Source organism: Emiliania huxleyi (assembly GCF_000372725.1).
Source record: "Emiliania huxleyi CCMP1516 unplaced genomic scaffold EMIHUscaffold_27, whole genome shotgun sequence".
Classification (NCBI taxonomy): Eukaryota; Haptophyta; order Isochrysidales; family Noelaerhabdaceae; genus Emiliania; species Emiliania huxleyi.
This window is the reverse complement of record NW_005200011.1, coordinates 815,551-840,411: the sequence shown is the minus strand read 5'-3', so window position 1 is coordinate 840,411 and position 24,861 is coordinate 815,551. Positions and strand designations below refer to the sequence as shown.

Here is a 24,861-nt window from a genome sequence, read left to right as displayed (position 1 = left end):
CGATAACGCGCCTACGGGTCATTCTTCCGAGGGCTTTACGGAGGTCATTATCGGCGCCACCGACCGTGAAATGTCCCGACCCGCAGCCCTCATGCACCAGGCGCAAGGATTCAGTCATAATATGTAGGCCTTCTCTCCCAATCTTTTGAGCACTAGCCGCAAACGGCGCTTCTTGGCACTTCATCGCGACACGTCCAGGTGCCGAAGCGGCTTCCCAGCTCACCACCTCGCCTTCTCTGTCGCCCTCCTGGCCCAGGCCCATCAGTACCAAGCCTAATATGTCCCAGACCGCACTTATCTTGGGTGATGAAGCTCACTCTGGCTCATACCACGGCTCTTACGGCCTCACACACGCCCGTTTCACCCACAGACACCGCCGGCACGCACTCCCACTTCACACACGCTCAAGCACAACCCCATCAAAGCACAGCCCTGCTCATAATTGACAAGGGCTACCACTTGGTGGCCCTGGTAGCCTCTGGATCGTCACTGCACTCGGCTCCTCTGCAGCGGTCTCGGCTCTCGCCACGACAGCACGCCGACGGCAAGCTTTGAGGTCCGTCTGGTGGACCTGCTGTGGCCAAAGCCGCCCCTCACATGCAGCTCGCACCAGACCTCGACACTGGGCCCGCTCAGCTTGGTCGTGGCGGCGTGTGTGAAGGATGCGCGGCCGAGCCGCTGGCGCTGCTACAGCGGCGCGAGAAGCAGGCAGCGGCGCGACACCCGGTCGGTCGAGTCTGGCCGTTCTCTCGACGCCGGCCGGTGAGACTGACGGCCTGTGGCCGGCTGGTGGGCGGAGAGCAGCCAGGAGGACTCCAGAGTAGCCAGCAACATGAAGCAACGGGAGAGCGCACAGCGAGCGCAAACACAGCTCTGAGAAAGGGCGGCGAGTGGGGCTTTAAGGATAGGAGTGTGTGCTAGCCGTCGCCCACCCTAACCCTTGGTCGTCTGCCTCTTCCTATCTCTCTTCACAGTCCCTCACCGATTCTCGCTGCGCAACCTTCAAGCTTCATGCCACCTCGCGGTCGTCCCACTCTCGTCGTTCTCTCTCCTGTCGCTTCATCCTCTGTCGCGTCGCTCTTTTCTGCCTCGTTCTGCGACGCCGCCGCCGCCTGCCGATCCCTTGCTCTCGCTGCTTCTCACGCCTCTCGGCGTAACTCCGCTCTCCTCGCAGCGTACTTTGGCCTGAGGGAGGGTGTAGAGGATATAGAGTGTAGAGCGCTGTAGAGCTGTAGAGATGTAGAGCGCTCTGGAGCGCTGTAGAGCTGTAGAGCTCTACATCCGGCGCGGGACAGAGCGATGCAGATGTAGAGCGATGTAGAGGCGCTCTACAACGTGAAATCTCTACAACAAACTCTACATCATAAGCGGGGGCGAACGAGGCACGGTCGCCCTCACGATATGAGGCGCGTTCACTTGCCAGTGCGGCCCTGGCCTTCTGTCTGGTGTCTGCCCGCCCAATGGGTGGCAGGTGCCTCTGCTGCTGTGGCATGCCTCACGGCTGCGACTGGCCGGCGCCTCGGCGCGTCAGCTCGGCTCGACGTAGCGATAGTGGCCAGCGCAACTCGCCTGGACTCAACGCTCAGCCAGGAGCTCCCGCACGCGCTGGCGCGAGTCATGGTGCATGCAACGCGCCTGAATGCTCGCCTCGCCTCGCGCAAATGCGACTGTCCTCGCAGCCGACAGTCCACCGCCTTGCTAAAGAAGCACTGCGACGAATGCGGCACCGGCGGCACATGGCAGGCTGGTCATGACGCAGTTATAGGGTGTTGTGTGCCGTCGGAGTGACTCTCCTGTGTGTCAGGGATAGTCAGGGCTGTCCATCAGAGCTCCAGTAAGCTCGGAGACACCCCATTAGCGCGGCTCGACCTCTTTGAGTCACTGCCTTCCCGGCGGTTTGGCCGTGTAGAGCCTCTACAACAAACTCTACAGCAAAATCGCGCTCTATATCGCTCTACAACGGAGGCGCTTCGTCCCGCGGCGGATGTAGAGCTCTACAGTTCTACAGCGCTCCAGAGCGCTCTACATCTCTACAGCTCTACAGCGCTCTACACTCTACATCCTCTACACCCTCCCTCAGACTTTGGTTGGCCCCTCGAGTTTATCCAAGCTCTCCTCGCGCAAGGACGACTCTTCTGACACCCACTCCGATCATTTGCCGCCAAGTCATGTCGTTGCTCAGGTCCACTCTCGTTTCGGACACTTGTACCTCCACAGATGGTGTTGGCATTGGGGTCCCCTTCGGGTGCACCGTTACAGCTGACGACGGGATTGCTAGTGGCGTATCGTCGTGGACGATTCGTCTTCCGGACTCCTCCCGTTCGGCGTGACTCACCCTCCATACCGTAAACAGGCGCCCCATCCATGGTATGCTCTTCTCTGAAACGAGGGAATCAAAAAGCAGCGACAGCATCTGGTCCATCGCCAGCGTTGTCGATCAAACCAGAGCACGGTCCGGTCCTCTGCCCGACAAGTACGGCGACGCCGCCACTTTGGCAACACCGCCGCTTGCCCCTCGGCGCGTCCGCCGCCGCCAGCGGCGCAAGAAGCTCCGCCTCCCGCTCGACGCACTCCTCCTCCCGCCTGCGTTTCATCGCGGCCGGTGCCTCGGCCTCCGCCTGCTTGAGCTCCGCGCGCCGGCGCCCCGCCTCGCGCAGCGACGCCCTCGAGGGCGGCAACGCCGGACGGTACAGCTGCTCGACGTCGGCCCCGGCCGGCGCCGCCACCGTGCTCAGCACGGGCACGGGCCACGCCTCCCTCGTCGCCGCCCCCCTGCCTTCGCGGCCGTCGCGTTGTGACGTCCTGTCGACTCCGCGGCTTGCGCGCTGCGCCGCCCGGCCGCTCGCCAGGAGGGATGCCCCACGCCCCACCCACGTCAACGGGTTGGTCATCACAGCTCTGGCGTGCTCGACCTCGCGACGCCTAGGATGGCAACGCATCAGGCTGCAATCGGGACGCTCCGGGCCGGGGTGTGCAGCCGGCGCGTCGCCTGGCGCTTGCCGGCCGCCTCCCTCAAACGCCTACAATGCCACACGCGAAATCCCTCCTCAGCGTCGCGCCTGCCTCTTCCGCGGCCGGGCGAGGTGGCGGGACCTGCGGGGCCGAGCCCGCTCCGTCCGAGCGCCCCCACCGCCCGCTCCGCCGCGCCCGCACGCGACGGCGAAAGCGCTGCGACCTAGCGTGACGTGCAACCTCGAGCGATTGGTGTGCCGATTACATCGGTGTGCGGTTACATCGGTGTGCCGATTACGACAAATGGTGTGCCATCCCCCCCCGCACACCGCACAACGCACAACAGGTGCTCGTCTTTCCCCTTGTCGGACTAAGAACAGCCAACACAACACACAACAAGTGCTCGTCTTTTCTCCTCTGATACAAAGAACAGGCAACAAAAAGAAAAAAAGTGGTGCTGGCTGCATTCCACCATTCTCTTCGATCGATCACGTTTTGCCGCTCCTGCCTGAGGAGCTCACGTTTGTTCGTATTGAGGGCCTAGTCCGTAAAGCACCGCCGCACACGACCAGGGCGTCGCCAATCGATCGTCCCCCGCCGCCCGCTCCGCCGCTCCTCCCTCCGTAGACGACCATACATCACACATTCCCCCTCCTTCAGACGCTTCAGACTGCGCGACGCCCCCCCCCCCCCCCCTCCCTGCAACCCCGGGTGAGTGCCCCCCCCCGACCCCCCACCCACCCCACCCCCACCCGCATTTCGCCCACCGCCCGCCGCACAACACGCAACACACAACGCACAACACACACACCCCCCCGCACACCGCACACCACCACAACACACAACACACAACAAGTGCTCGTCTTTTCTCCTGTACTATAAACAACATACAAGTGCTCGTCTTTTCTCCTGTCATATAAGGAACACACATTCTTTTGGCACCGGAGGGCACCTCGGGTCATCAAGCAAGAGTGTGCGCGTGGTTTTAGCGATAATGCTGTCTCGGCGTGCAGGGTCGCTGATGGCGCCTGTCCGGGCGACGAGCAGGCGCCTCGCCTCGTCCAAAATCATGTACACGCACACGGACGAGGCACCGGCGCTGGCGACCTATGCCTTCCTCCCGGTGAGCGCCCTCTCTCGCTCTCGCCGCGGCCACTCCCGCCCCCAGCCTCCACCAGTGAGAGGATCATCGCGCCTCAGACGAAGGAGCGAGCCTCGTGACGGCCGTCCGAAACTGCCAGGGCATTACTTTCGAACTCGGCTCGAGGCGTGACGCCACCACTGCCGCAAGTGGCACGCCGAATGGCGAAATGGGCCGACATTGAGCTCGAGCTGGCCGACATCTCGGTCGCCGGGCGGATCCTCGGCGCGTTTGCCGACGTCCTGCCGCCCGAGCAGCGCAAGCCCGACACGCTCAGCGAGCTCGGCAAGCTCGCAAAGACTGCGGAGGCCAACATCGTCAAGCTTCCGAATGTGTCTGCGTCTGTGCCGCAGCTGGTGGAGGCTGTCGCCGAGCTGCAGGCCAAGGGGTTCGCGCTGCCCGATTTCGTGCAGTCGCCGAGCACCGCGGCGGAGAAGGACGCGTACAAGCGCTACGCTACGGTCCTCGGCTCGGCCGTCAACCCGGTCCTGCGCGAGGGCAACTCTGACCGGCGCGTCGCGCCGCCCGTCAAGGCGTACGCGCAAAAGAACCCGCACCGGCTGGGGAAGTGGAAGCCGGAGAGTCGGACGCGCGTGGCGCACATGGAGGATGGCGACTTCTACTCCTCCGAGCAGTCCCACGTGCAGGGGCCCGCCGCGGGCTCGGTGCGCATCGAGCTCGTCAAGAGCGACGGCTCGATCGAGGCGCGGCTCGCGCTCTCACCGCCGCCCTCGCCGCCGCCCTCGCCCTGCCGCTCGCACCGCCGCTCTCGCCCGCCCTCACTGCTGCCTTCGCTGCCACTCTCACTGCCGCCTTCACCGCCGCGCTCGCCACCGCCCTCAACGCCACCGCCACCGCGCTCGCCGCCGCCGGCCTCTCCGCCCTCGCCGCCGCCCTCCGCGCGGAGCAGTCCTGCGGGGGAGTCGGGAGGAGAGCGGGCAGCGCCCTGCCGCATCGGCTTGACGCGCCGAGTGGCGCCTCGCAGGTGCTCAAGCCCGAGGTCAAGCTCGAGGCGGGCGAGGTGATCGACTCCACCCGGATGGACGTGGCCAAGCTGCGCGCCTTCTACGAGGCGGCGCTGCAGCAGGCAAAGAGCGAGGGCATGATGGTCTCGCTCCACCTCAAGGTGGGCGGACGCTGTAGCGACGCCTTCCGAGACCGTCACTGCGTTAGCTGGACTGCATCCGGACACTGCCGCGACCGCCCTCCCGACGGAACCGGACCATCCCCTCACCCGCCCTCGCCAGCCCCTCACGCCCTCTCCTCCCCACAAGGCGACCATGATGAAGATCTCGGACCCAATCCTCTTCGGGCACGCGGTCACCGTCTTCTTCAAGGAGCGGATCCAGCCGAGACACATTGAGATGCGGCCGAGATGCGGCCGTCTCCCGGCTCGTGCACAGAGGGGCCGCCCACCCTCGAGCTGCTCTCCGCCTCGCCTCTCCCGCGTCTGAGCCGCCGCCCGCCCCCCCCCCCCTGACCCGCCGCAAAGCAGGACCTGGTCGACCCCACTACTGAGGCGGGCAAGGCGGTCGCCGCGGCCGGCTTCAACCCGAACAACGGCCTCGGCGACCTGTACGATCGGATGGAGGCGATGAGCGCGCCGGACAAGGCGGCGGTCCAAAAGGCGATCGACGCGTGCTACGCGTCGCGGCCCGGGCTGGCGATGGTCGACTCGGCGCGCGGCATCACCAACCTGCACGTGCCCTCGGACGTCATCATCGACGCGTCGATGCCGTGCGTCGTGCGCGACAGCGGCAAGATGTGGAACAAGGAGGACGCGCTCGAGGATGTCATCTGCATCATCCCCGACCGCTGCTACGCGACGATGTACGAGGCGTGCCTGCAAGACTGCCGCAAGAATGGCCAGTTCGACGTGTCGACGATGGGCTCCGTGTCCAACGTCGGGCTGATGGCGAAGAAGGCCGAGGAGTACGGCTCCCACGACAAGACCTTCGAGCTGCCCTGCGCTGGCAAGGTGCAGGTGGTGGACAACCAGAGCCATGAGGTCGTCATGGCGCACGACGTGGCTGCGGGCGACATCTGGCGGATGTGCCAGACCAAGGACGCGCCCATCCGCGACTGGGCACCGCCTCGATGGCGCACCAAGGGGCCGCGAGTGCGAGGCGCACCGACGCCGTGTGTCGCGGGAATAGGTGCGGCTCGCCGTCGCGCGCGCACGCGCGACCGGCGACGCCGCCATCTTTTGGCTCGATCCGAGCCGCGCCCACGACCAATCGCTGATTGCGAAGGTCGAGACGTACCTCAAGGACCACGACACAGCCGGCCTCTACCTCTCCGTCAAGAAGCCGGTCGACGCGATCGACGAGTCGATGGCGCGCGCGCGCGCCGGTGCGAAGCGCGTCGGCGACGGCCATGCGTGACACGGTCGGTGTGAGTGCGAGAGGGATTGGCTACAGGCAAGGACACCATCTCGGTGACGGGCAACGTGTTGCGCGACTACCTGACCGACCTCTTCCCCATCATCGAGCTGGGCACGAGCGCCAAGATGCTCTCCATCGTGCCCCTCCTTGCGGGCGGCGGCCTCTTCGAGACGGGCGCCGGAGGCACGCCAAATACTGCGAAAAAATCCGCCGCCACCGCCAAACATCCCCCCCCCCCCCTTCCTCCACCCGCCGCCGCCGTCGGACACACCGCCATGCCTATCGACCACCGCCCCAGCCGCGCCGCCAAAGCACCGCGCTCCCAGCACCAGCCTCGCGTGACGCGCTGTCCACGCCGCGTCCGTAGGCTCGGCGCCGAAGCACGTGCAGCAGTTCGTGCAGGAGGGGCACCTGCGGTGGGACTCGCTCGGCGAGTACCTCGCGCTCGCCGTCTCGCTCGAGGACCTCGCCGCCAAGGGCAACCCGAAGGCGCAGGTGCTCGGAGACGCCCTCAACGAGGCCATCGGGCAGCTGCTCGACGAGCGAAAGTCGCCCTCGCGCAAGGTGAATGAGATCGACAACCGTGGCTCGACCTTTTTTATCGCCAAGTATTGGGCGTCGGCGATGGCAGACCGCGACGACACCTTCTCCGAGCTCGCGAAGAGCCTGAGCGCCAATGAGGAGGTGATAGCCGCGGAGCTGATCGAGTGCCAGGGGGGCGCGCAGGACATCGGCGGCTACTGGCTGCCCGACCCTGCCAAGGCGGACGCGGCGATGCGCCCTTCAAAGACGCTGAACAAGATCATCAGCACGTGAGACTCCCCGGGCGGCGAGCTCACCGTCGGAGGCGTCGAGGCTGTCGCGTGGTGGCACACACCACAGCTGGCGGGCGTGTCTGAGAGCCCGTTTACTACACGCCGAGCATGTGCTTCCTCGGAGTTCCATCGTTTTCTGACTATTTTATTAGACCAGCGAGACCCGCGCCCACGTTGAATACAATGCGCGTAAGGCGTATGTGCGCCCAGCGGACTTTAACATTCAACAAGTTCGTTCGAAATTCGGTTATCGAAAAGTGGACGGTGGACGCTCTCTCGACGCGTCTCAAGACGGGGCGTGGACATGGCGGGCGCGTGACTTGTGCCGGTTCTACACGGATGGTCTCAGCGGCACGTACGTGCCTACACCAAGGCTCCGTTCTCCACCGCCTCTCCGGCCTTTTTGCCGTGGGATCGACCTAGCAGGTAGGTGAGGAGAGAAACCGTGGCTCCAATCATGCCTCCTGCGACCAAGAGGGCATCTCCAACCTTGGGTGCTGCGACTGCCGTGGGCTCGGCAACGACACGGCTTGGCATCACCATCGCGCGGGCCGTCGTCGCCGCTCCACCGATGTCGCCCGAGAACACGTTTTTGAAGAAACCAAACATGGCCTTGGGGTGGTCGACCTCCGCCTTTGCCTCGTAGTTGCAGGCCTCATCGTCCTTGAGCTCGAACTCCTTGAGAAGACCCGCCACCTTCTTGAGCGCCTACAACCCACCCAAAAGACTCGGCGACTGGGGTCCGGGAGAGCGAGAGGGAGAAGGCGCACGTCAGCAAGGCGATAGCCGGCGAGGGTGATGCGCTTCTGGCAGACATCCTTCGCGTCGGCGCGGTACTTTGGTGTGAGTGGCCCGTTGAACACCAGGTCGTCGTTGTACGCGTAAATCTTTGCGTACTCGGACGACTCGACCAGAATGTGAGCGAAGACGTCCTTGCACTCCTGGGTCGGCTTGCGGACGTACTGCCCCTCGGGGCAGAGTCCCCGAGGGGGGAACGTGCGGGTGGACACTTCACACAGCGAAGCCCAGCAATTCCTGAACTCCTCTTCGATCGTCTCGTATTCGGGGAAGAAATCTTTGGGGAACTTGTCTGTCAGGGTCACCGCCTCTGAGTCGATGAATGCGCGGAGCTCTGGCACGAGCGGCCAGCTGTCATTGTAGTACAGGCCTACAGATATGCACGTGGCGTGCGCGTGGTGTGGTGCGGGCGGTAGCACAGCTGCACTCGCCGGGGAGCGCCTCCGGCGGCGTCCCAGAAATCGTGCAAGTTGCCGGCCGCTTCCCACTCCAGGTTGCTGGCCTTGGCGTCAAAGAAGGTGAACCCGCCGCCGGCGTCGCCGCGCAGCTGTCCATCAGGCCCCGCCCACGGGTTTCCAGGCTTGGCGTACATGCCGGCCGCGTGGAGCGGCTGGTGGATGTCGCCCATAAGGTGAAGCATATAGCGAAGGTTGAGGTTGAGCGACCAAAGGTTGGTGCTCGTGCCGAGAGAGTACAGCGTCTCGCCGAGGGCCCACACAATGTGGTCCTCCGCGTAGATGTCTTGCTCCTCCTCGGACAGCTCCACGCCATCGGGGTTGATCGGAACCTGCGGGTAGGCATAAGCGGGCGCATTTATGCGTGCTGGTGGCGGCGGGGGCAGATGAGCAGACGGCACGTTGCGCTGATTACGGCTTTCTACTTTCCCACACATCAGCATAGTGCCACGAGCTGAACTTGCGGTCGGCCACTGCACCGGCGTAGAGGCGGTGGTCCCCGCTTGCAAACTTGCAGTCCTGCTCGTCGCGGTCACACTTTGCTGTGTCAAGCCACACCGCAGCCGTCGTCAGGTCGGAGGTGTTGGGGAAGAAGGGCTGCCAGTCATCGAGCAGCATGCTCAGCGTCTTCTTTTCCGACTCGGTCAGCGAGAGCTGGGCGACTTGGGAGATGAGGGTGTGAGCGATGGTGTGCCACCCATAGCACGTGGCCAGCGCCGCAAATAGGGCCGAGACGCGAAGCATCGCCCCGAATGGCTGGATGATCGATCGGCGGGTCGTCGCTTCAATTTCCCGTCCGGGGCGGACAGGAGGCCGACGGAGGATACTCGTACAAAGACTCTGCCAGGCCAGTCTGGTTCGGCACTCGCGCTACGGCTAGGGGGAGAAGGAGCAGTTCACGTTCGGGTATGTTCCGAAAGAATACACTACTGGAAAGCATTCCACCAAACACAATCCCGGAGAACTAAGGACGTACCTTAAGATACAAAAAAAAGGGAGAAGAGGAATGGGGGTAAGAGAAAAGGGTCCGGTTTAAAAGTTTACCAAAGAAGTGTGCGGGCGGAGCAAGAAGAAAGCTAGCGCCGACCATCGGCGGGCACCACACAGCAGGGGCAACACCTCGCGTCTTCGCGCGCGACGCTGAACGCTCAGCTGCTGCTCGTGAATGCCATCGCAATCCGGCTGCGCTCGCACACGCCGACCCGCATGGGCCATACACCGTCAAAGGTCCCTCTCCACTCCTCCTTGCACCACTGAAGCATATGCAGCTGATGCGAGCAAGGTCGCCTAAGCGGCCCCCCTCGCTGTGGGTTGCCGTAGTTGGACCAATGCCACGCGTTGTGGCGAAGATGGCCTTATGCAGAGCCTGGCCGGGCCGTCTTCGGGCCCGGCCGCCCTAACAGTACGACGCATACGCGCCGCGACCGCTTCAAGTGTCGCCGCCGCCGCAAGGCGGACGGCGCCCGCCGCCCAGCCAACAGTGGCTAGGGCGGGGGGAAGGTGGATTCGAGCCGCCCGCACGCTCGTGCGGTAGGGAGGCTCTGTAGAGCACGCCGTGCGCAAGCACAGGTGCGCGTTTGAAGCATTCGAGTCGCAGCAGCGGAGGCTGCTGCTTACTGGTTTGTGGCACGCCACGCGTCTCGCGCGGTGAGTGCTGAGATACGCCCCGAGCACGATCGCCGGGGCGGCTGCATGACTAGAACGACCCGTGCCGTGGCACAGGTCGAGTAGAGAGGGCCGCACACGCGTCCTTGCGGGCGGCCCGTTGTGAAGGATCGAGCACACCGAAGCGAGGTGTGCTCGTGTTGCAAGTGTCGCCGCCGCCGCAAGGCGGACGGCGCCCACCGCCCAGCCAACAGTGGCTAGGGCGGGGGAAGGGTGGATTCGAGCCGCCCGCACGCTCGTGCGGCCGGGAGGCTCGTGTAGAGCACGCCGTGCGCAAGCACAGGTGCGCGTTTGAAGCATTCGAGTCGCAGCAGCGGAGGCTGCTGCTTACTGGTTTGTGGCACGCCACGCGTCTCGCGCGGTGAGTGCTGAGATACGCCCCGAGCACGATCGCCGGGGCGGCTGCATGACTAGAACGACCCGTGCCGTGGCACAGGTCGAGTAGAGAGGGCCGCACACGCGTCCTTGCGGGCGGCCCGTTGTGAAGGGTCGAGCGCGCCGAAGCGAGGTGTGCTCGTGTTGCAAGTGTCGCCGCCGCCGCAAGGCGGACGGCGCCCGCCGCCCAGCCAACAGTGGCTAGGGCGGGGGGAAGGTGGATTCGAGCCGCCCGCACGCTCGTGCGGTAGGGAGGCTCGTGTAGAGCACGCCGTGCGAGAGCACAGTTGCGCGTTTGAAGCATTCGAGTCGCAGCAGCGAAGGCTGCTGTTTACTGGTTTGTGGCACGCCACGCGTCTCGCGCGGTGAGTGCTGAGATACGCCCCGAGCACGATCGCCGGGGCGGCTGCATGACTAGAACGACCCATGCCGTGGCACAGGTCGAGTAGAGAGGGCCGCACACGCGTCCTTGCGGGCGGCCCGTTGTGAAGGGTCGAGCACACCGAAGCGAGGTGTGCTCGTGTTGCAAGTGTCGCCGCCGCCGCAAGGCGGACGGCGCCCGCAGCCCAGCCAACGGTGGCTAGGGCGGGGGAAGGGTGGATTCGAGCCGCCCGCACGCTCGTGCGGCCGGGAGGCTCGTGTAGAGCACGCCGTGCGCAAGCACAGGTGCGCGTTTGAAGCATTCGAGTCGCAGCAGCGACGGCTGCTGTTTAGAGGTACTGGTTTGTGGCACGCCACGCGTCTCGCGCGGTGAGTGCTGAGATACGCCCCGAGCACGATCGCCGGGGCGGCTGCATGACTAGAACGACCCGTGCCGTGGCACAGGTCGAGTAGAGAGGGCCGCACACGCGTCCTTGCGGGCGGCCCGTTGTGAAGGATCGAGCACACCGAAGCGAGGTGTGCTCGTGTTGCAAGTGTCGCCGCCGCCGCAAGGCGGACGGCGCCCGCCGCCCAGCCAACAGTGGCTAGGGCGGGGGGAAGGGTGGATTCGAGCCGCCCGCACGCTCGTGCGGCCGGGAGGCTCGTGTAGAGCACGCCGTGCGCAAGCACAGGTGCGCGTTTGAAGCATTCGAGTCGCAACAGCGAAGGCTGCTGCTTACTGGTTTGTGGCACGCCACGCGTCTCGCGCGGTGAGTGCTGAGATACGCCCCGAGCACGATCGCCGGGGCGGCTGCATGACTAGAACGACCCGTGCCGTGGCACAGGTCGAGTAGAGAGGGCCGCACACGCGTCCTTGCGGGCGGCCCGTTGTGAAGGGTCGAGCACACCGAAGCGAGGTGTGCTCGTGTTGCAAGTGTCGCCGCCGCCGCAAGGCGGACGGCGCCCGCCGCCCAGCCAACGGTGGCTAGGGCGGGGGAAGGGTGGATTCGAGCCGCCCGCACGCTCGTGCGGTAGGGAGGCTCGTGTAGAGCACGCCGTGCGCAAGCACAGGTGCGCGTTTGAAGCATTCGAGTCGCAGCAGCGACGGCTGCTGTTTACTGGTTTGTGGCACGCCACGCGTCTCGCGCGGTGAGTGCTGAGATACGCCCCGAGCACGATCGCCGGGGCGGCTGCATGACTAGAACGACCCGTGCCGTGGCACAGGTCGAGTAGAGAGGGCCGCACACGCGTCCTTGCGGGCGGCGCGTTGTGAAGGGTCGAGCGCGCCGAAGCGAGGTGTGCCCGTGTTGCAAGTGTCGCCGCCGCCGCAAGGCGGACGGCGCCCACCGCCCAGCCAACAGTGGCTAGGGCGGGGGAAGGGTGGATTCGAGCCGCCCGCACGCTCGTGCGGTAGGGAGGCTCGTGTAGAGCACGCCGTGCGAGAGCACAGTTGCGCGTTTGAAGCATGGAGTCGCAGCAGCGAAGGCTGCTGTTTACTGGTTTGTGGCACGCCACGCGTCTCGCGCGGTGAGTGCTGAGATACGCCCCGAGCACGATCGCCGGGGCGGCTGCATGATTAGAACGACCCGTGCCGTGGCACAGGTCGAGTAGAGAGGGCCGCACACGCGTCCTTGCGTGCGGCCCGTTGTGAAGGATCGAGCACACCGAAGCGAGGTGTGCTCGTGTTGCAAGTGTCGCCGCCGCCGCAAGGCGGACGGCGCCCGCCGCCCAGCCAACAGTGGCTAGGGCGGGGGAAGGGTGGATTCGAGCCGCCCGCACGCTCGTGCGGCCGGGAGGCTCGTGTAGAGCACGCCGTGCGCAAGCACAGGTGCGCGTTTGAAGCATTCGAGTCGGAGGCTGCTGTTTACTGGTTTGTGGCACGCCACCGCCACGCGTCTCGCGCGGTGAGTGCTGAGATACGCCCCGAGCACGATCGCCGGGGCGGCTGCATGATTAGAACGACCCGTGCCGTGGCACAGGTCGAGTAGAGAGGGCCGCACACGCGTCCTTGCGGGCGGCCCGTTGTGAAGGGTCGAGCGCGCCGAAGCGAGGTGTGCTCGTGTTGCAAGTGTCGCCGCCGCCGCAAGGCGGACGGCGCCCGCAGCCCAGCCAACAGTGGCTAGGGCCGGGCAAAGGTGGATTCGAGCCGCCCGCACGCTCGTGCGGTAGGGAGGCTCGTGTAGAGCACGCCGTGCGCAAGCACAGGTGCGCGTTTGAAGCATTCAAGTCGCAGCAGCGAAGGCTGCTGCTTACTGGTTTGTGGCACGCCACGCGTCTCGCGCGGTGAGTGCTGAGATACGCCCCGAGCACGATCGCCGGGGCGGCTGCATGACTAGAACGACCCGTGCCGTGGCACGGGTCGAGTAGAGAGGGCCGCACACGCGTCCTTGCGGGCGGCCCGTTGTGAAGGATCGAGCACACCGAAGCGAGGTGTGCTCGTGTTGCAAGTGTCGCCGCCGCCGCAAGGCGGACGGCGCCCGCCGCCCAGCCAACAGTGGCTAGGGCGGGGGGAAGGGTGGATTCGAGCCGCCCGCACGCTCGTGCGGCCGGGAGGCTCGTGTAGAGCACGCCGTGCGCAAGCACAGGTGCGCGTTTGAAGCATTCGAGTCGCAACAGCGGAGGCTGCTGCTTACTGGTTTGTGGCACGCCACGCGTCTCGCGCGGTGAGTGCTGAGATACGCCCCGAGCACGATCGCCGGGGCGACTGCATGACTAGAACGACCCGTGCCGTGGCACGGGTCGAGTAGAGAGGGCCGCACACGCGTCCTTGCGTGCGGCCCGTTGTGAAGGATCGAGCACACCGAAGCGAGGTGTGCTCGTGTTGCAAGTGTCGCCGCCGCCGCAAGGCGGACGGCGCCCGCAGCCCAGCCAACAGTGGCTAGGGCGGGGGAAGGGTGGATTCGAGCCGCCCGCACGCTCGTGCGGTAGGGAGGCTCGTGTAGAGCACGCCGTGCGCAAGCACAGGTGCGCGTTTGAAGCATTCGAGTCGCAGCAGCGACGGCTGCTGCTTACTGGTTTGTGGCACGCCACGCGTCTCGCGCGGTGAGTGCTGAGATACGCCCCGAGCACGATCGCCGGGGCGGCTGCATGATTAGAACGACCCGTGCCGTGGCACAGGTCGAGTAGAGAGGGCCGCACACGCGTCCTTGCGGGCGGCCCGTTGTGAAGGATCGAGCACACCGAAGCGAGGTGTGCTCGTGTTGCAAGTGTCGCCGCCGCCGCAAGGCGGACGGCGCCCGCAGCCCAGCCAACAGTGGCTAGGGCGGGGGAAGGGTGGAATCGAGCCGCCCGCACGCTCGTGCGGTAGGGAGGCTCTGTAGAGCACGCCGTGCGCAAGCACAGGTGCGCGTTTGAAGCATTCGAGTCGCAGCAGCGGAGGCTGCTGCTTACTGGTTTGTGGCACGCCACGCGTCTCGCGCGGTGAGTGCTGAGATACGCCCCGAGCACGATCGCCGGAGCGGCTGCATGATTAGAACGACCCGTGCCGTGGCACAGGTCGAGTAGAGAGGGCCGCACACGCGTCCTTGCGTGCGGCCCGTTGTGAAGGATCGAGCACACCGAAGCGAGGTGTGCTCGTGTTGCAAGTGTCGCCGCCGCCGCAAGGCGGACGGCGCCCGCCGCCCAGCCAACAGTGGCTAGGGCGGGGGAAGGGTGGAATCGAGCCGCCCGCACGCTCGTGCGGCCGGGAGGCTCGTGTAGAGCACGCCGTGCGCAAGCACAGGTGCGCGTTTGAAGCATTCGAGTCGCAGCAGCGGAGGCTGCTGCTTACTGGTTTGTGGCACGCCACGCGTCTCGCGCGGTGAGTGCTGAGATACGCCCCGAGCACGATCGCCGGGGCGGCTGCATGACTAGAACGACCCGTGCCGTGGCACAGGTCGAGTAGAGAGGGCCGCACACGCGTCCTTGCGGGCGGCCCGTTGTGAAGGGTCGAGCGCGCCGAAGCGAGGTGTGCTCGTGTTGCAAGTGTCGCCGCCGCCGCAAGGCGGACGGCGCCCGCAGCCCAGCCAACAGTGGCTAGGGCGGGGGGAAGGTGGATTCGAGCCGCCCGCACGCTCGTGCGGTAGGGAGGCTCGTGTAGAGCACGCCGTGCGCAAGCACAGGTGCGCGTTTGAAGCATTCGAGTCGCAGCAGCGAAGGCTGCTGTTTACTGGTTTGTGGCACGCCACGCGTCTCGCGCGGTGAGTGCTGAGATACGCCCCGAGCACGATCGCCGGGGCGGCTTCATGACTAGAACGACCCGTGCCGTGGCACAGGTCGAGTAGAGAGGGCCGCACACGCGTCCTTGCGGGCGGCCCGTTGTGAAGGATCGAGCACACCGAAGCGAGGTGTGCTCGTGTTGCAAGTGTCGCCGCCGCCGCAAGGCGGACGGCGCCCGCAGCCCAGCCAACGGTGGCTAGGGCGGGGGAAGGGTGGATTCGAGCCGCCCGCACGCTCGTGCGGCCGGGAGGCTCGTGTAGAGCACGCCGTGCGCAAGCACAGGTGCGCGTTTGAAGCATTCGAGTCGCAGCAGCGGAGGCTGCTGCTTACTGGTTTGTGGCACGCCACGCGTCTCGCGCGGTGAGTGCTGAGATACGCCCCGAGCACGATCGCCGGGGCGGGTGCATGACTAGAACGACCCGTGCCGTGGCACGGGTCGAGTAGAGAGGGCCGCACACGCGTCCTTGCGGGCGGCCCGTTGTGAAGGGTCGAGCGCGCCGAAGCGAGGTGTGCTCGTGTTGCAAGTGTCGCCGCCGCCGCAAGGCGGACGGCGCCCGCAGCCCAGCCAACAGTGGCTAGGGCGGGGCAAAGGTGGATTCGAGCCGCCCGCACGCTCGTGCGGCCGGGAGGCTCGTGTAGAGCACGCCGTGCGCAAGCACAGGTGCGCGTTTGAAGCATTCAAGTCGCAGCAGCGAAGGCTGCTGTTTACTGGTTTGTGGCACGCCACGCGTCTCGCGCGGTGAGTGCTGAGATACGCCCCGAGCACGATCGCCGGGGCGGCTGCATGACTAGAACGACCCGCGCCGTGGCACGGGTCGAGTAGAGAGGGCCGCACACGCGTCCTTGCGGGCGGCCCGTTGTGAAGGATCGAGCGCGCGCCGAAGCGAGGTGTGCTCGTGTTGCAAGTGTCGCCGCCGCCGCAAGGCGGACGGCGCCCGCAGCCCAGTCAACGGTGGCTAGGGCGGGGGAAGGGTGGACTCGAGCCGCCCGCACGCTCGTGCGGCCGGGAGGCTCGTGTAGAGCACGCCGTGCGCAAGCACAGGTGCGCGTTTGAAGTATTCGAGTCGCAGCAGCGAAGGCTGCTGTTTACTGGTTTGTGGCACGCCACGCGTCTCGCGCGGTGAGTGCTGAGATACGCCCCGAGCACGATCGCCGGGGCGGCTGCATGACTAGAACGACCCGTGCCGTGGCACAGGTCGAGTAGAGAGGGCCGCACACGCGTCCTTGCGTGCGGCCCGTTGTGAAGGATCGAGCACACCGAAGCGAGGTGTGCTCGTGTTGCAAGTGTCGCCGCCACCGCTGCACGCGGGCTGGGCTATCGCCAGCAGGATGAGGCTAAAAGAGGCGTAGTTCCCCGCGTAGAGCACATAGCAAAAGGACTCCCAATCCAAGCAAAGCCAGTTGCTCCATCCGGATGCCGCATCAGATCTGAGAAATTTCCGTTGACAGAGAGCTGCTCGTGTGGTGTCCATCCCAAATGCGCCGCTGGCGCACGGTGGGGCGGGGGGGAGGTCAAAGCGAGTCGCCCAGGCTCCCTGCTGGGCGGCTCGCGTCGTGTTTGTAACGGTTCGAAGAAGCTCTTTGTTCACGGTTCCACCGTGAACAGGAGATTGGTCGAGGCTATGCACAAGTGATGTGCGTAGACTCCGTGTGGCTCTGGGCTGCAGCCTGTTAGAGAGCCGAGTCGCTTTAATAGCACGGCCGGGCACGGTCGTACCTCGCGTGCCCTCTGTGCGAATTAAAACTCCTGGGCTCTCAATGCCTAGCCCGCCGTTCTGCTCTGGGCCGGCGCGGGCCCCCCCGGAGGCACCGTGCGCCGCGCCGCAGTGCGGAAACGGGGCTCCGGCTCTACTAGTCTCTACTAGCACCGACTTCCCGATCTAACCCGGTCTAACAGAGGGCAGATTTGGAGAGATCTCGAGGAGTACATACAGATAGACCCTCCAACCATCAGAAAACTCCGACCTGATCGGTCGTACTGACCGCCGACAGATCACTCCAGACAGCAGACAGGCCGACGTCTGCACGCGGCCGGCCGGGCGAGAGGCTTGACACGATCCGACCCTGCGACCCTGACGCTGCTGCTCTAGCTATCAGCCATGCACTGCTGACTGCTGCCACAATGTGCGACCGGTGCTGACCCACTTGGCGGCCTTCCCGGTCGAGTGGTGAGGCGCAGTTCAGAGCTGTCGATGGCGCGATGCCGCACTGGTCCCACATTGGTGACACGAGACCACCAAGTTTGCCGGTCCAAGAGAGAGGCACCGGCGCTGTCCTGAGAAGGTGCGTGGTCCCTCTTGACTGCCCATGCGCGCGAGGCTGTGTAGGCATAGCCTCGAGAGTGCCAGCAGCCAATCCGAGGTGACGCGCATTGCGCCAGAAGCGTGCACGCAGCTGGAAGGACACCTTCCTACTGGCCGTACGATCAGGTCGTCACTGAATGCTTGATACTAAGGCCGCGAGCTATGCAGGTGATCAATTGTGCATCATGGCACGGTCAGCAGCGCCGACAGGCTGTCGCAAGGCGTGATAGCATGGCCGCAAGTACGCCGAATTCCCATGAAAACAAGTAAAAAATCGCGAAAAAAGAAAAAAACTCCAAAAAAATCGGCGCCTGCGGCGGGCCAGGGGACCCCATCTCCCCCCCGCATGGACACCCTCTGGGGCCCCCGCGCCGGCCCAGAGCCGTTCTGTCAGCCGCGGCCCGCATGTCCAGACAGTGCGGGCCTCGACGCCACACTAGGTCCATTGGGTTGAACCCTGGCTTGTCTCGAAGGTGAGGTATGGGGGTTCACATGGGGAATGCGAACTCGTCATGATGCGCGGCGACGGCGGCGTCGATATCTATCGACGCCGCCGCCCCACTTGTCTTCCTTCTCGGAAAGTTCGCGACCGCGGAGTCTTTGGACTCGCTCGCGCGGCGCGCATTGACATATATTGACTGTGCGCATCCCCATGTCGAGCGCAGCTCGAAGTGCCGGCTGGCCTCTTCTTGAGTGCCCTGACGATTTGTGGTCATCCCGACTACGGAATAACACGTGTTCTGTCGCCCCATTCCGGAGGAATGCCGACAGGAGTGATTTGTTACTTGTGCAGTCCGTGCAGGCACACACCCTCACAGACTGCACGACGCCGCGAGGGCTCTTGCTGACCTCACGCCGTTAAGATAGCTGCGTGCGCTGGCACTCAGACAAGACACAACCAGGACACCCCTCTCCCGGGGGGCCGTTGGCGTCCGGGTCCCCAAACAGCCCGAGGGCCGTGTTGGTGCTTCCACTAGTGCAGTTCGAGTGCAGTGCGCCTCACAGGCTGACACCGCACACCGTCTCGAACTGTCCTCGACGCCGCCAGTGGCGGGCCGACGGCAGGGTAGGAGCCGCAGGCCGTGCCTCGGCTCTACTGCTCATTCATGGCTCCGCACTCCGCTCCGCGCGGCGTGTTGAGTATGGCTCACACCAGCAGCCAGACGGCTGCTGGTGGATGCTCGCGCTCCCCTCGCGCCGTCCTTGGCACGAGAGGGCGGGTTGATTTGCGAGTGCACCACGCAATGCCAGCTGGCCCCGCGGGTGCACTTCGCCCATGGCCGTGTGCTCATCTGGCGGCACTGCTTGCTGCATGGCCATGTAAAGACGCCATTTTTGCACGGTGCTTTGTGCAAAGCATTACATATGGGGCCACCTGCGGCTGGGGCGGTCCTCGCATTCCAGCTGGCGTGGACGACTGCTGTCCTCCTGTTGGCTGCTGGCTCCTCGTTCGAAGCTGAGCAGGCTGGTCCTCGCTGCAAAGCCTGCGGTTTGCATGTATTGGACTGGCGGCGCAGCGCTGCACGCACTGCGGCGCGGATCCGTTTGGCCCATTGCGCCCGTCCGTAGGACGGGCGCGGGCGGTCGTGGCCTGGCGGCGGCACTCGCCTCCGGCCTGGCCAGCGTCAAAGCGAGTCGCCCAGGCTCCCTGCTGGGCGGCTCGCGTCGTGTTTGTAACGGTTCGAAGAAGCTCTTTGTTCACGGTTCCACCGTGAACAGGAGATTGGTCGAGGCTATGCACAAGTGATGTGCGTAGACTCCGTGTGGCTCTGGGCTGCAGCCTGTTAGAGAGCCGAGTCGCTTTAATAGCACGGCCGGGCACGGTCGTACCTCGCGTGCCCTCTGTGCGAAAAGAATAACACTACTGGAAAGCATTCCACCAAACACAATCCCGGAGAACAAAGGACGTACCTTAAGATACACAAAAATAAAAAAGTTTACCAAAGAGTGCGGGCGGAGCAAGAAGAAAGCTAGCGCCGACCATCGGCGGGCACCACATACCTAACACAGCAGGGGCAACACCTCGCGTCTTCGCGCGCGACGCTGAACGCTCAGCTGCTGCTCGTGAATGCCATCGCAATCCGGCTGCGCTCGCACACGCCGACCCAGCATCGCCACACACCTCCCCAGCTCCTTCCTTTTGCAGCTGCCACCTGGGACGTACAGTGGAACGCGAAAGGAGCCGCCTGTGCGTGCCCTCCGTGGAGACTATGAGGCTGAGACTGAGGCGGTTCTGCCACTCATCGACCACGCCGGACCACCAACGCCGCGCTCGTTCGCACTATGGGCACGCCGCCGCCTGCTGCCACTGGCTGGAGCGCTCTTTGCCTGTGCGCTCCTCTTTTGCGTGTGCAGCATGCTCTCCCTCTACAGCAGAACCACCGATTCAGGCTACGCCGCAGCCGCGTACGGCGGAAAGCGAGGTCTCGCAACGTCAGCGTTGCGGCCACCCGCCGCTGCCACCGCAGCGCCGCAGCCTCCACTGATGACAGCCGAAGCCCACGGGGAGGGCGCTGTCGGCAGCAGCACTAGACGGGACGGGAGGGGTGAACGTGGCGGCAGCAGACGACGAGTCGTCGCTGAAACCGCGTCAACGTCCTCCTTCCTTGACCCCTACTCACATCTCACTCTCCAGCAGCGGCAGCACATCGCCTCGGGCACCTCGCGCGGCGTTGACTTCGATGAGAACGGAAAGCGGATCCGGCACAAGCGTGGCGTCGAACCAACCTTCGTCGCCTTCAACCACCCGCCGTCCCGCGATGCAAACAACTCCACAGCCGGCCGCCAGCACAAAGGAGGAGGCGCCCCTCCTCCTCCGCCGCCGCTCAGCGCCTCAGAGCGGCTGCGGCTGCGATATCGCAGCAGAAAGTTTCTGCTGCCACTGCTCGATCAAGGCCCAAACAACCAGTATTTGCAGTTCCGCGTCGCCGTCGCCAAGGCACGCGCTCTCAACCGCACCCTTGTGCTACCCGTGTGGCTGCCCCACAACCCAAAGTTTCTCCACCTCCACCCCGGCGCGCCGCCCGTACCGTCGCGCGACCGCGCAATCGCACTGCTCTCCTTTCCGTTCAACTCGACCTTCGACGCAGCCCACCTCGCAAAATTCGTACGCACCATCGAGCTTCCCACCTTCCGCACGCTCACCGAGGGCCAACTCGAACTCTGCCTCGCGCTGGGCTCGTCGCACACCGACGACGCCGGCTTCCGCGATTACCTCCGGCTCGCCGGCCTCTCCTGCTCCAACTTCACGAGCATGGACCAACCCGACGAGAGGCGCGAGCGAGCAGCGGCAGCGCGGGCGCGCTACCTCGGGTACCACTCATACGATCGCGAGGTCGGGCTGCGCGACCGCGCTTTTCTGCCACTGCGCTGGTCGGGGCCAGTGCTCTCGGTGGCGGAGCGCGTAGCTGCTGAGCTCAACCTGACGCACGGCGACTACGTAGCGGCGCATATCCGCGTGGCAGACGCGCACTGGGAGCACTCGGACTGCCATCATTCGATCAACGGCGTTCCAGTACCGTCAGTCTCGTGCGGGGACGGGACCAACGTCATCAACTACACCTCCCTCGCGCAGGAGGTGCGGTGTATTTCCTGTCAGCCCAAGCTGCGAGCGCTCCCCTTTCGCCCAACCTGCTGGCCTGCCCTCCAACCCCGCCTGAGCATCCACATCCTACTGCGCATTTCACTCCAGTGCTCCCTCCCGTTGAGTGGACCGCTCTCCTCGTCAGGTGTGGTACGCATTGCGCTCCGCCGAGCAGCGCACCCTCTTCGTCGCCACGAACATGAACTGTTCTGATTGGCGCCTGTCGCGGATGGCTCTGATGCTCTCCCGGCGTGCCGTGCGCACTGTATGCGCCAAGGAGGTGCTCCAGGAGGCTTTGACTGCGGAGGGACACGCGCCCGACGGCGCGGCACCTGCCGCGGAGGTGCAGTCAAACTATTTTGCCTCGCTCGTCGAGCAAGAGTTGTCGCTGCGGGCGCACACCTTCATCGGCTCGAAATACTCGACTTGGACGGACACCGTGCGCGGGTTGAGGTTAGCGGCGGGCAAGGCAGCGGCGGCGCATCATTTGTTCGAGGAGCTCTGGGCACTAGGAGTGAAGTGATGTTGTACGATATCGGTTTTTACCTGTACAAAACCCCCCGCGGCGCGCGCGCAGTGATTCGCAGTGATGACTGCGGTTGGGGAGATGAGAGACTGAGAGTGTCACACCCGCGCACTGTGAGGGAGAGACCCGCACTGCGGGCCCCTGTGTGTCGTCCACTCTGTCCACTGAGACTCTGAGAGAGAGATTTTAGCAATACCAAACAACTCTAACACCCACATAAGCTCTACCTCTCACGCACGTAATAGAGTACGCGCCGCCCCCCAATCCGCAACCACCCAACCGCGCATTCTCCCAGAGACGTCGACCCCCGAACATGCAGCCACAGACGTCAAATTCATGCCGCGCAAAATCGGGACACACCATCGAGCGAACGCGACGACGTGCGCTGACAAGTTGAGACGCTTGTGCGCCCAGATATGCCCTTCGCCGCCACTTGTGCCCGATCATTCGCCCCGCCGCGACCGCTTGCCACCTGAGTCGCGTTTGCCGGAGCCCTCCTTCGCCGAAGCGCTCCGTGTGCTCCTCCGCTTCGTCGGTGTTTGCTTCGCAGCGGCGGTGCTAGCCGCATTCTCGCCCGCCGCGCCCGCCGCGCCCGCCGCGCCCGCCGCGTCCGCCGCGTCCGCCGAGCCACCGGCAGCCTGCTCCGGCGGCGGCGCAATCCGCTGTTCTGCAAGCGCCTTGCCGCTCTTGCCGCCGGCGTGAAGCGCGGCGAAAAGGCCGCCCTGGCCTGGGTGGGGCGCGCCGGCGGGTGGGGCGGCGATGGCTGGTGGCGCCGCTTGGGCGGCCAGCTGCTCACGCTGCACGCTCATCACGAGGTCGAGCTCCGGCCGGTGCTGCGCCTCCCCGCCTGTAGCGCCCACGCCACCGCCGCCGCCGCCGCGTGCACCAGCCGATGCCTCCGCACAGCCTCGGGGGGGGGCGGCGGCGGCGGCGGCGGCGGCGCTGCCACTCGCAGCGAGCATGCGGGCCTTGATCTGCTCTTGCCGCTCCTGCGACGCTTGCGATGGCGCGGTGGAGGGCGCCTCACGGGCGGTAAAGCAGGAGGGCCCGCGCCCGGCGCGCGCGTAGGTGTAGGTGTGTTTGGGGCGGGCGGGCGGTGGGGGGAGGGAGGGGGGGGGGGGGGGGCGGTTGCCTGCTGTCCGTAGTCCACGTAGCGCACCTCACCGTCGCCCTCCTGCGGCTGGCCCTCCCCGACGCGGCAATCGCTCGCCGAGGAGCGAATCTCTGCTCGCCGAACTGGTCGCCGGCTCGACCCCGAGCACTCCGAGGCGCCGTCCTCCGGAGGCGCACCCGGCGCGCGTGTGCATGCAGCGAGCGAATCGTGGCCGGAGCCCGGAAGCTGCTGCAAAAGCTCCTCCGCACTGGCCACCGTCCCCTTCCTCGCCAGCCCGCCGTCGAGCTCGCCGAGGTTGACGTGGCGGGAAGGCCCGGCGTCGGAGACGGCAGTAGAAGCGGCAGCACCCGAAGCGGCGGCAGCGGGCGCGGCGGCAGCGGGCGAGCACGAGGCGCGCGGCTGCCTCGAAGGGGGTGGACCCATCGCTGCAGCAGGCGAGCGCCGTTTGGACGAGGAGGAGGAGCCCTTGGAAGAGGAGGAGGGCGCCTTGTGGTCGAGCGGCTCCGTGGCAGCGGCGTCCCCGGGCGTGCAAAGGCTGCCCTCGTCCGAGTTGGGCAGCGGCGCAACTGGGGGTGCCGCCTCGGCCAGAGCGGCAGCCGTCGAGGCGGCGGAAGCATCTCCCGGCTGTGGCGGCTGGAGGATGCCGCAATAGACGCGAGGGCTCTGCGCGGGCGGGTTCTGCCGGCGCCGGCGCTTGTCGGAGCTCATCGCGCTGCTGCGACGGCCGCCGCCGCCGCCATGGCTGGCGGGCGTCGGCGCACCACGAGGCGTTGCGCCGCCCAGCGAGGTGCGGCGGGCGCTCGCCGCCGCAGACGAGGACGACCCAAACGCGGAGGATGCGCTCGGCGTCACGGCGGCAAAATGTGGCGCGCGCGCAGAGGCGGCCGCCACATCGCCGCCAGCGACGGGGGCGGCGTCCATCCAGCGGCGGGCCCCCTCGCGATCGCCGTAGACCTCAAGGAAGGAGGACCTCGGGTACGCCCCGCCGTCCTCCCGGTCCACTCTCATGGCCTCCTCCTCCTTCTCGCCGAAACCCCGGCCCGCCCCGCAACTCACCGTCGCATCGTGCGCCATCGCGCCGCCTCCTGCCGCGGCGGACGTTGCGGCGGGCGGCGCGGCGGCCGGAAACGGCACGGCAGCGGGCGCACCGGCCGGCGGCAGCACTTCGAACGGCGAGGTGCCGACGCACGTGCCACGATTGACGCACTCGAGAAGCCAGGAGACCGGAACCACGGGCGTGCGCAGCTCTGCCGCGCGCTTGCACTTGTCGCCTCCCCACTCGCCCGCGGCGACGAGGTGCCTAGTCACGCCGCGCGCGTGTGAAGCGTTGGCCTCGCAAACGCTGCCCCGCAGGGACGAGGCACGTCGAGGAGCGCTTGAACTTCTCTTGGACCTTCGCGCCCAACAGCGAGACGAGGCGCGCTGTGAGCTCGCGGCCCGCTGACTCCGCCTGCAAGACGAACCACGCGCGCGCTCAGTGCGCGATCTCGCACGGCGTAGCGCGCGAGCCGCCGGCCGCGGCGCGCACCTCGAAGCCAGTCAGCGACATCTTGAGCTCGCGGAAGCCGGGCAGCGGCAGCCGCGCCTCGAGGGGCTTGAGGAGAGGGTGCTCCGAGACGGAGAGCACCCGCCGCTGCTGCAGAGACTGCTCCAGCCAGTCCCAGCTGGCGGCGCGCGTCCGGTGCGCCGCGCTGTCGAGCGGCCGCGCCGCCACCGCTTGCGCCGCCAGCGGTGCGCACTCTGCGCCGTGGCTGGCCACCGCGTAGGCGCGAGCACCGGTGAAGGGGGCCCATTCGAGCGGGAGAGCACCTAGGGCGGGCGTACGCCCGATTGAGGCGCGGGGTGCACCGGAGACCAGCTGGCGGGCGGGCGGGCGGGTGAGAGACACTGCGGGTGGGGGTGGGGAGAGCGGACGCCTCCACTCATCTCGACGACAATGGCGCCGCACTCTTGCGCGCGCTCGAGCAAGCGGCGCTCGTTGACGGCGTCGGCCGGGGGAGTCGCATGCGGGTGTACCCAGAGGAGGAGCGAGTCGCGCAGAAAGTTGTGCGTGCCTGTCAGTGCGTGCTTCCTCCGGTCTGGGAGAGGCCGCGCCAAAGCGGGAGGGGAGAGGGAAGCCGGGAGGGAAGAGCGTTTGGAGGAGGGGGATGATGGGGGGGGGGGGGGGGAAAAAGGGGCGGGGGGGGGGGCCCC

At 66.0% G+C, this 24,861-nt stretch overlaps 3 protein-coding genes across 3 annotated transcripts in view; 1 reads left to right on the top strand and 2 right to left on the bottom strand.

Moving 5' to 3' along the window:
- Positions 1-3,941: 3,941 nt before the first annotated feature.
- On the top strand, positions 3,942-7,458 carry IDH1 (isocitrate dehydrogenase, NADP-dependent). The gene is made up of 8 exons (XM_005777084.1): positions 3,942-4,075; positions 4,243-4,797; positions 5,079-5,219; positions 5,368-5,430; positions 5,589-6,212; positions 6,250-6,445; positions 6,514-6,660; positions 6,845-7,458. Exons 1-8 carry the CDS (start codon positions 3,947-3,949, stop codon positions 7,291-7,293), a joined length of 2,304 nt encoding a protein of 767 aa, XP_005777141.1. The 5' UTR covers positions 3,942-3,946; the 3' UTR covers positions 7,294-7,458.
- A 197-nt stretch (positions 7,459-7,655) lies between these two features.
- On the bottom strand, positions 7,656-9,289 carry EMIHUDRAFT_206805 (hypothetical protein; the record flags this gene model as incomplete). Its single annotated transcript, XM_005777083.1, has 4 exons — positions 7,656-8,000; positions 8,063-8,400; positions 8,475-8,877; positions 8,981-9,289. 4 exons carry the CDS (start codon positions 9,287-9,289, stop codon positions 7,656-7,658), a joined length of 1,395 nt encoding a protein of 464 aa, XP_005777140.1.
- A 13,073-nt stretch (positions 9,290-22,362) lies between these two features.
- The window catches only part of EMIHUDRAFT_206802 (hypothetical protein), a gene marked incomplete at both ends in the record, with an annotated part of 4,009 nt that continues 1,510 nt past the window's right edge, over positions 22,363-24,861 (bottom strand). Inside the window, 7 exons of the mRNA XM_005777082.1 lie at positions 22,363-22,450; positions 22,845-22,929; positions 23,088-23,750; positions 23,817-23,968; positions 24,033-24,118; positions 24,197-24,477; positions 24,591-24,739. Coding sequence (XP_005777139.1) covers positions 22,363-22,450; positions 22,845-22,929; positions 23,088-23,750; positions 23,817-23,968; positions 24,033-24,118; positions 24,197-24,477; positions 24,591-24,739 — 1,504 coding nt within the window. The remainder of the gene's footprint in view (positions 22,451-22,844; positions 22,930-23,087; positions 23,751-23,816; positions 23,969-24,032; positions 24,119-24,196; positions 24,478-24,590; positions 24,740-24,861) is intronic.